At 36.6% G+C, this 10,766-nt stretch overlaps 1 protein-coding gene across 4 annotated transcripts; it reads left to right on the top strand.

The window, feature by feature from the left end:
* The first annotated feature begins 732 nt into the window (after positions 1-732).
* Positions 733-3,268, top strand: LOC103839550 (calcineurin B-like protein 9). Of its 4 annotated transcripts, none has more exons than XM_009116052.2 (9): positions 765-933; positions 1,150-1,342; positions 1,745-1,827; positions 2,090-2,149; positions 2,221-2,329; positions 2,428-2,480; positions 2,617-2,697; positions 2,784-2,896; positions 2,987-3,268. In XM_009116052.2, exons 2-9 carry the CDS (start codon positions 1,264-1,266, stop codon positions 3,048-3,050), a joined length of 642 nt encoding a protein of 213 aa, XP_009114300.1. In that variant the 5' UTR covers positions 765-933; positions 1,150-1,263; the 3' UTR covers positions 3,051-3,268. The 4 variants fall into 4 exon arrangements, with proteins under 4 accessions (XP_009114299.1, XP_009114300.1, XP_009114301.1 ...); XM_009116053.2 differs by having other exon boundaries at positions 771-937; XM_009116051.3 differs by lacking the exon at positions 1,150-1,342 and having other exon boundaries at positions 733-937.
* Positions 3,269-10,766: the final 7,498 nt, after the last annotated feature.

Here is a 10,766-nt window from a genome sequence, read left to right as displayed (position 1 = left end):
ATAAAAAAAATTTCTTTTATTTTTATTTTTTTATTTTTTTTATTTTATTTTATTTATTTTTATTTATTTTTGTTTGTTTATTTAATTTTAAACCAAGGGTATTAGGGATATTTTACCCTTTAATGAATGTCATTTTTGTGACTTTCTCCTTCTAGTGCTATTTTTGAGACATAAACTTCAAAAATTGCTATTATTGACAATTGCCCATAAATAAACACGGCAGCCCCCTTGCTGTATTTATTACGAGATTCTTGAATACTATGGTCATCAATATAGATAATGAAAACGAGAGAATCAATTTGAATCTATTATTATTAGCTATACAAATAATTAATTAATTTTTGTGTATCCTTCCGATCCAATGATCTTGAATCTACAACTATAATTTACTGATTTCTAGACTATACCATTACTATTGGTTATTCTATACTCAAATGAAAACACAATTTCTCATTTTTATCTTTCTAAAAAATTCCCCTTATATATATATATATATATATATATATATATATACTCTTAGAAAATGTACCAGTAAAAGGGCTATCCACCTGAAAAATGTCAACATCATCACAAAAAACTGAAGAAAATTTGTAAAACTTGCAAGGTAAAATGTCAATTGTGGTGGTTCACTCACTTTTGCACACCGTAAAAGTAACAAAAATGTTTGGTTTGGTTGAAAAAGAAAAGAAAAGAAAATCAATCAAGTTTGGTGGTCCGCACGCTTTCAAACGTTCACACGAACGAACGATGGTCAGTCATCTTATAAACTCTCATCATAATATATCTCCCAATCCGAACAACAACAAAAAAAGCCCAGTAATAAAGGCACAGTTAATCTCAGCCGTCGGATCATCATTCGTCTCACAGATCTTCTTCGTCTTCTCGAAAAGCCCTTCCCCTCTTGGCTCACCTCGCCGGCGAGCCCTTCCCTCGGTAGGTAAAGTACTGAATTCGATTTCACCGTTCAATTTATCGGTTCGGAGATTCTGGAGCCGCCGCGCCTGCATTACCCTGTTTAGCTTTTCGATTGATTTCGAATCTGATTGAGAATCTTTGTATTTGGATCCCCGCATCTAGGGTTTATGCTTTTTCAATCATCGAGTTCTTTTGTTCGTACTTTGATTCTAGGGTTCTGTTGAACATGTGTAGATTGTATGACGATGAGGACTAGTATTATCAGCAATCAAGCTTTACATTCTCAGAATTAGCAATTGTATCAATCGTAGTAGTAAGCTTCTTCTTCGTTTTACTTGTCATCTGTAAATGGGCTGTTTACATTCCACGGCTGCGAGAGAATATCCTGGACATGAGAACCCTGTCAAGCTAGCCTCAGAGACAGCTTGTAAGTTTAACTTGCACCACACGTTTCATCTTCTTCTACTTTGCTCGATAATGTCCAAAAGCATGAGCTTAAAGATCGCTCTTTTATCATTGCGTCCTGGTTTATGAATTGTAGCTAACTCAACGTATCTGTTTTGGCCAAAACAATCTCAAAACTATCTTTTATTCATACTCTGTTTGATCTGCAACTTTGTTCATTCTATTTCCACTAGTTTCTTGGATCATCCACTTCATAGCTTGGTGCTGTGTAGTATATACTTTTCCTGTACTATCCAATTGAATCTTGATCATAGTAATCTGAAGAAGCGTCTCTTCACCATTCTTTATTGCTATATACTATTGTTTTTACTGAATTGACTTGATCTTAATGACTAATCTCCCTGTGATGGCTTTTTTTTTCCAGTTAGTGTGAGTGAAGTTGAGGCATTGTACGAGTTATTCAAGAGCATAAGCAGCTCCGTTGTTGATGATGGCTTGATTAACAAGGTACTACTGATAATCAATGCACTATTAGATCCATATTTCATAATATACGTCAACTTTGTTGACTTTCACCAATTTATTATTAGGTGACAATTGTGTCCCATACTGATCTGTTGGCTCCTTATTGCTCACCAAGTCCTTTTATTGACAGTTGACTTCGTTTGTTGTTCTGTTTTTTTTTTATTGGTTTGGTTTTGAAAATTGAAGTTTTCTTGGCCCACTTTTGGATATTGTTACTTAATTTCTCGACCAACTTGTATTGCAGGAAGAGTTTCAACTTGCTTTGTTCAAGAACAGAAAGAAGGAAAATTTGTTTGCCAATAGGGTAAAAGTCTTCAAGAACATTTGACTTAAAGATTGGTTCTGTACTAAATGATAATATCCCCTCTTTTGCAGATATTTGATTTGTTTGATGTTAAACGAAAAGGAGTCATTGATTTTGGAGACTTTGTGAGATCACTCAATGTTTTCCACCCGAATGCTTCTCTAGAAGAGAAAACAGACTGTAAGTTGACCATAAATGACTTTATTGGATCACTCAGTATATCTTCTTTTAATCCTTCCAGCGATTTTTTATTCACATTGCTTTGTATTATATCTCAGTCACGTTTAGGCTTTACGACATGGACTGCACGGGCTACATTGAGCGCCAAGAGGTATACATTTTTATTTATTGTTTTCAGTTTCAAAAATGTTCTCACAACTGATCTCATGAATGAATGTTCTTGATTCTGAATCATTTAGTGAACGATTCCTTGCTGACATTCATAATCGTGTGTATGATGTTGGTAGGTGAAGCAAATGTTGATTGCCCTTCTCTGCGAATCTGAAATGAAACTAGCTGATGATACCATAGAAGCGATACTCGATCAGGTTTCTTGTTTATTTACAACTTCTACTTCTGCGAAAGCAAAGACTCTAACTTTATAAAACTCATGTCCTTTGCTTTTCGTAAACAGACATTTGAGGATGCAGATGTGGATCGGGATGGGAAGATTGGTAAGACAGAATGGAGCGACTTCGTAATCAAGAACCCGTCTTTGCTTAAAATAATGACTCTTCCATACCTGAGGTTTGTGTTTACCTTACTATCATAAACGTATCAACTTGTTTAAATTTTGGTGCCGTTTTGTAAGCTCGAGGTCTGTAATTTCAATTGCAGGGACATAACGACCACGTTTCCAAGTTTTGTCTTTAACTCGGAGGTTGATGAGATTGCGACGTGACCAAACAAGTTGGTCTATAGAGAGACCAAGTTGTAGGCTGGACCGAGAACAAGACCGATTGTTACAGTGTTTATGTAGTACCATTCTCTTGTACTTTTTCGTTTCTGGTTTTCAATTTCAGTGTCACTTACAGCATCTTGATATATTAAGTTGCAGTTCTACGAAAAAATCAATACCAAATCTCATTTCTGATTAAAGATTTGAAAGTATATTTGATCTTTGGTAGGAAATCTTATGACAGTTCAAACACAAGACAAACATTCTGGTTGGGAGACTAAATCTCCATGTATAGTCTTAAGTGTTTTCTTAATAACAATATAAAAATACCCAATTTTTTAAATTTTTAATTAATAACTTTACAATACTATTGTTTTTAATATTGAACATTCTGTAAAAGATGCATCTGTTTATTTGCAGTTAGACAAGTATAAAAACTATGACTTTTGGAAAGTGTCCTAGAGTTTATTGCTGTGGCCAACCTTGTCTTCCGGTTGGTCAATCGGATTTACCTAGATTAAGCACGGTTAAGATATGACTTATTGTTAGGTTCACGTCCTAGGGTGAATCTTTAGGTTCACCAACCAATATGATTGTTTTATTTTATATTCAATATTTTTTAAAAAAGAAAACAAAGTATTGTCAAATTATATTATATTTTTAAAATTAAAAGGTAAAAAAAAAATAGTAGTAATTACAAAAAAAAAATTTTACGTCATCAGCATAACATTAAACCCTAAACCCTAAATTCTAATCCCTAAACCCTTAATCCTAAACCCTAAACCTTTGGATAAACCCTAAACTCTAGGATAAATCTTAAACTCTAAATCAAAATCACTATACACTAAAACACTCAAGTAGGTTTAGGGTTTTAGTGTTTTTTTATTTAGAGTTTAGGACTTATCCAAGAGTTTACGATTTACCCAAGGGTTTAGGGTTTACCCAAGGGTTTAGGATTTAGGATTTAGGGATTAGGATTTAGGGTTTAGTGTTTTGTTGACAACGTTAAAAATATATGTATATTTTTTTTTAATTCTTTTTTCTGTAACTACTATCTTTTTTTACTTTTTTATTTTAAAAACATAATATAATTTGAGAATATTTTGTTTCTTTTTTTAAAAGATATCGAATTTGAAATAATGAAATCCTATTGGTTGGTGAACCTAGAGGTTCACCCTATGGAGTGAACCCAAGAATAACTCTTAAGATATATTGCCCTAAATGCCAAGACATTTACTAATGTCTGATGTTTGATTCTAATGGATAAAGCAATCATCTTTTTGAGTTCTATAGATCTTGGAGCTGTTTTTTGTTTATCTTATCGGGGTTTCCTTAACACGATGAACATTGGGACATTAACACAAAGCTATACAAAGCCACTAAAGGCAACACAAAGCTATGTTCCAAGAGTTTTTGGGTTCAAATTACACACGCCGTGAAGGAAGTTTTTAGATAGAAACACAAGAATTCGTTGCGTTGGATTTGAAAAGGGGAACAAGCAGCATTGTAATCACGAAAGGCGGAGAAGCAGCATGCATGTATTTGTCATCAGGTACATACACATTACAAGCAAGCCAAAAAGTAAGGTTATGAAAAAATGAAAAAAATCTTTTAATGAGTCTGTGAAACTTGAACCTGTATGTTCCTACGTTTTATAATATTTTTTTTCTCATTTGTCAGATGTTATCAAAGAGTTTAATCATATATCATGCAAATTGTTATGTTTTAGCTCTTATCAGTGGTGGAGGTGGCTTATTGGGAGGGGGGGTCATGTGACCCACACTACAAGAAAACAGCGGTATTCTGACGGACGTTCCGACGGAAAATGAATTCCTCGGAATATACCGAGGAATTTCCGAGGCAATTCCGAGGAAACACAAAATTTGGCTTCCTCGGAATTTTCTCGGAATATTCCGACGGAATTCCGAGGAAAATTCATCTCGTCGGAATATTCCGACGGAATACCGAGGAAACTAGTATTCCTCGGAAAAAACCGATGAATTCCGAGGAAATATTATAGACGTTAGAGAGCCGTTGGGGGATTTTAAAAATTCCGAGGAAATTCCGACGAACTAGCCGTTTGCATCGGAATTCCGTCGGAATTTCCTCGGACCGTCGGCAGGATTTCAACTATAAATACAAGCACCCCTCTTCCTCTTCATTCACTCCATATCTTCATCCTCCCTCTCACTTTTTTTACACACGAATTTGATTCATAAAAAACATGTCTTCTTCAAATTATTTTCGTTCTTGGATCGATCGACCTCATTTGGATCCGAACACGAGATTACTTACGGAAGAATACCAACAAGGTATAACCGAATTCATGGGGTTAGTTCACCGACAACCAGAAGCAAAAACAGGTATGTTAAGATGTCCTTGCTCTAATTGTAAAAATAAAAAAGTTATTAAACAATGGGATGTTTAGACTCATCTATATTTGAGTGGGTTTACACGAAGTTACAAAATTTGGTATCATCATGGAGAAACTGATTATGAACATGGTAGTACTAGCGAACCTCAGCCAACGGTTAGATTAGAAGATCCAATTAGAACGGATGTAGATTACGGTGTAGGTACTGAGCAGATGGTAAATGATCATTTTAGAGGGGAAGATTTACCCAATGCCGAAGCTAGGAGATTTTATGATATGTTGGATGCTGGAAAGCAACCATTGTACGAAGGTTGCAGAGATGGTCATTCAGCTTTATCATCTGCTACAAGATTGATGGGCATTAAGACGGATTATAATTTGGCTGAAGACTGTGTGGATGCGATTGCTGATTATGTAAAAGGTATTCTACCCGAAGATAATGTAGCTCCTGGCTCATACTACGAGGTTCAGAAACTCGTAGCTGGTCTTGGTTTATCGTATCAGGTAATAGATGTATGCAGAGACAACTGCATGATCTATTGGAGGGCGGATGAACAGCGGGTTTCATGCAAATTTTGTGGGAAGCCTCGTTATAAAGATACGAGTGGAAGAGTTCCAATACCATATAAAAGGATGTGGTATTTGCCTTTGACGGAAAGGTTGCAGAGGCTGTATCTGTCTGAACGCACAGCGCAACCAATGAGATGGCATGCGGAGCACTCAACAGATGGTGAGATCAGACATCCTTCAGATGCAAAAGCGTGGAAGCATTTCCAATCAAAGTATCCCGACTTTGCGTATGAGAGAAGAAATGTCTACCTTGGATTATGTACTGATGGTTTCAGCCCGTTTGGCAAGAGTGGAAGACAGTATTCTCTATGGCCAGTCATTCTTACACCATACAACCTACCCCCAAACTTGTGCTTGCGACGAGAGTTTTTGTTTCTCTCGATTCTCGTTCCCGGACCAGAGCATCCTAAGAGATCACTTGATGTGTTTCTTCAGCCACTAATATATGAGTTGCAACAACTATGGGCTCAAGGTGCTGAAACATACGATGTTTCGTATAAAGAAAACTTTCAAATGCGGGCAGTACTAATGTGGACAATAAGTGATTTTCCAGCATATGGTATGTTATCTGGATGGACAACGCATGGAAGGCTATCATGTCCATATTGTCAAGATAACACTGATGCTTTCCAACTAAAACACGGAAGGAAAACGTGTTGGTTTGACTGTCACAGGAGATTTCTACCACCAGATCATCCATATCGTAAAAGTAGGAATTTGTTTACGAAGAACAAGAGGGTGTTTGACAGTCCACCTCCGGAAATTCGTGGGAAAGATTTGAAGACACAACTTAGAGATTTTGGTGCAGAAAGGACGCCAGACGTCGGTGGACATGAGCATTTTCCGGTAGATGGTGTTGGAAACCTACATAACTGGCACAAAAAAAGTATTTTCTGGGATCTGCCATACTAGGAGGATCATCTACTAAGGCATAATTTAGATGTCATGCATAGTGAGAAGAACTTTTTTGACAATCTCATGAACACGATCCTTAATGTTCAAGGTAAAACAAAGGATAATTTGAAGTCAAGACTGGATTTAGTCGATATATGTGCTCGTTCAGAACTTCATGTTGATGAGAGTGGTAGGGCTCCTTTTCCCATATACCGACTTGATGCAGCGGGAAAGGATGCGTTCTTTGATTGGATTTCAAACGATGTGGAATTTCCAGACGGTTACGCATCTAATTTGCGTAACTGTATCGACATAAAGGAAGGAAAGTTTACTGGCTTGAAAAGCCACGATTGCCATGTAATGATGCAGCGCCTCCTTCCGTTTGCCTTCAAGGAACTATTACCACGAAATGTTCATGAAGCAATTGCAGGGATAAGTGGTTTCTTCCGCGATTTATGCACGAGATAAGTGACTCTTGAAGGTATTGAAAATTTGAAGACTAACATAGCTGTGATTCAGTGCAACCTTGAGAAGATATTTTCTCCCTCATTTTTTGATGTTATGGAGCATCTTGTTATTCACCTGGTAAGAGAATTGGAACTTGGTGGTCCTGTGCAGTATAGATGGATGTATCTGTATGAGCGGTATATGTTCCATTTGAAGAAGATGGTGAAAAATTTAAGTAGGGTGGAAGGGTATATAGTCGCACAGATGATCAATGAAGAAACTTCAAACTTTGCCGAGTACTACTTTCCAGCAGAAGTTCAGACCAAAAACAGAAGACCTGCTCGGCATGATGATAGAGGCGAACGGGCAACATATCATTGGAAGGTTCCAGACATTTTCACAGACGTTGGACGACTTAGCGAAAAACCAAAGGACCGTCGACTTACTGATCAGGAGCGCAGTCATTTGCAAACATATTTACTCACCAACTGCGAAGATGTTCTTCAATATGAAAGGATTTTCATGGCAGAAAAGCGGTTCGAATATAGATACGCCACAGAGGACGAACTAGAAGAAATGAAGCAGAGAGAATTTGGTGGATGGATGTTTACTTATGTGAGTGATGGTTTGGCCAGAGGTGAAACATTTGACGATTGGATACGCGAGATGGTCGTTGGACCAAACTTTGTTGTGAAGTCATATCCGAGATTTTGTACTCGAGGATATGCATTCACAACTCAGAAGAGGAGACGTTCGAGTACGACTTACGATGCTGGTGTTTGTTCTGCATCAGGAGATGATGTATACAACGGACACATAAATGAGATTTTGGAAATCAAGTATTTGGGCATGGTTGGATTGCACTGTACTGTTTTCTATTGTGCTTGGCACGATAACACTCCAGATCGAGGTGTGAGAACAGATGCATTTGGTGTTACATCAGTAAATTCAAGACGGAAGCTGCAATATTATGATCCTTTCATTCTTGCTTCTCAGGCCGACCAGGTTTGTTATATCAAGTACCCCCGGGTAAGGAACAGAGATGATCCATGGGTTACTGTTACAAGACTCAACCCGAGAGGCCAAGTTCAGGGAAGTTCTGAGCTGGAAGATCCACTACAACCAAGCACATCCGACAACTTAAGTGCAGCAGAAGATTTAGGTGGAGTTGGCCTTGTAGTCGATTTAACCGACTTCGGAGAGGAAGCCGCCGTTCACGTAGAGGATGAACCAGTGATTGGAGAGTTTCACCAAGATCCAGATTCAGATTCATCTGGTGATGACGACTCGGAAACAGAGTAGCGTCGACCTTTTTTTTTTTTTTTTTAATATAAATACCGAGGAAATTCCGAGGACAGATAGGTTTTCCTCGGAATTTCCTCGGAATAGATCTCCTCGATTTAGGGATTTGATTATAGATTCCTTTTCCTCGGAATCTCCTCGGAATTTTCCGAGGAAATTCCGACGAAATAAGGATTTCCTCGGAATTTTCCGAGGAAATTCCGACGAAGCTTTCGGTTTCCTTAGAATTCCCTCGGAAAATTCCGAGGAAATTCCGAGGAACTTGGGATTTTAAACCAAAAACAACGTTTTACGGATTGAATAACACGTATATAACCTTCATTAAGTGTCTTAACCAGATTATGATGTTTGGAACTAGAAACTTTGGTGTTTTATCCAATAACAAACACTTTTACGATTGCATGAACGAAAACCACACAACATAAGAGAAACACTTATACACTTTAATAAACGGTAAAGGGAATACTTACAATTATTTTTGAAATTGTGTTATTTCATGGTTTATGATCATCTATACAAAGAATCCTCAATGGTATGCATTATAATTGTATAAGAAATGAAATACGGCGAAAATAATCGATGTTTTAAAACCCCAAACCCTGGTTCCTCAGAATTTCCTCGGTAATTACCGAGGGTATTCCGAGGAATCCTGGTTCCTCGGAATATTTTCATTTAACCGGGTAAACCAAGCCGCCAAATATTTCGCGAAAATTGAATTAAAGATTTCCGAGGAAATTCCGACGGATGCATTAAATAATTCCGACGAAATTCCGACGGATAGTTTCCGTCGGATGCGTCATTTTATTAGGTCGAACGCGATCTTCTTCCCCATTTCTCTCCGCCTCACTTTCTCTCCCTTGCGATTTCCGCCGACTCCTCTCTTCTCCCTTGCGATTTCCGGCGATTTCTCTCTTCTCCCTCGCGATTTCCACTCCCATAATCATGTAAGAACCCTATCTCACTCTCTTAGAGTAGATTTGTATGGTTTTGAAGTAGATTTGATGATTTTGGAATGAGATTTATAGATTTTTGTTAGGTTGAATGGTAGGCTTGTGTAAAATCGAGTTTGATTATGTATTTCACTTGATTTGGATTTTTTTTTGGTTTTTATTGATTTTGTGGTTATAAAAATCGAATTTGTAATTATATATGTATATATTCAAAACGTTTTTTGTATATAAAATCTATTTTTTGCATTTTAAAATCATTTATATATTTATTAATGATTTTTAAAATCTATAAAACTTTTTTGTGATTAAAAATCATATATATATATAATATTTAAAATCATTTTTTTGTGGTAATAAAACGTTTTATGTATTTTATATATAAAATATAAATTTTTATATTTTTTAACATTTTTAATATTATTAAAACTATTTTTTGTAATTATTAAACATTTTAAATATTTTTAAAACTATTTTTTTAATTTTTAAACTATTTTTTATTTATAAAAACTTTTTTTGTTAATTATTAAACTATTTATATTTTTGTGATTAAAAATTATTTTTAATTAAAACTTTTTTTTTTTTAATTTACAAATCTAATGATGATCAGATCCGGCCTCGCCAGCGTCGTAGCCGGGGTGGTATGGGGAGCCAGTCTCGGGGTTCGTCCAGCCATGTTCAGGATTCCGTTTCGCCCCACAGCTCCTACCATACATCTCCTTCTCCATTACCCGCTCCTGCTGCTCCCGCTCCCGCTGCTATACCCGCTCCTGCTCCTACGGGTCCTCCGGGAGTGATGAGTGTTGCGGAGTTGGTTCGACAGCCCGGTCGTGACCATCTTCCCTATCTCACTGAGTATCCACATGGACATGGTCAAACATGGTAATTAAACTTTTATTTTTTTTCCTTAAAATTTGATTGATTATTAATAATTTGTTCTTTTTATTAGGTTCAACCGATCCGGGAACAGGATCAGCGCATGGATCAACCGTATGATGTACTCTGCCCTCGACAAGGGACATCCGACTTTCACTCACTTCCCCGTCGAGAAGCAGCATCTGTGGTTTCGTCAGTTTGCGGTAAGTATTCAAAATTTTTACTTATATTTTTTATTTATTAAAACTATTTTTTGTGATTATTAAACTATTTTCTATATTTATTAAACATTTTAAATATTTTAAAAAC

The sequence above is a fragment of the Brassica rapa genome, chromosome A09 (assembly GCF_000309985.2).
Source record: "Brassica rapa cultivar Chiifu-401-42 chromosome A09, CAAS_Brap_v3.01, whole genome shotgun sequence".
Lineage (NCBI taxonomy): Eukaryota > Viridiplantae > Streptophyta > Magnoliopsida > Brassicales > Brassicaceae > Brassica > Brassica rapa.
This window is presented reverse-complemented; position numbering and strand designations above follow the sequence as displayed.

Coding starts and splice junctions, on each gene's coding strand:
- LOC103839550 (XM_009116051.3), top strand. CDS start 748: ATGGTCAGTCATCTTATAAACTCTCATCATAATATATCTCCCAATCCG. Junction 1,828..2,089: donor ATGATGGCTTGATTAACAAG/GTACTACTGATA, acceptor CTTGTATTGCAG/GAAGAGTTTCAACTTGCTTT. Junction 2,481..2,616: donor GCTACATTGAGCGCCAAGAG/GTATACATTTTT, acceptor TGATGTTGGTAG/GTGAAGCAAATGTTGATTGC.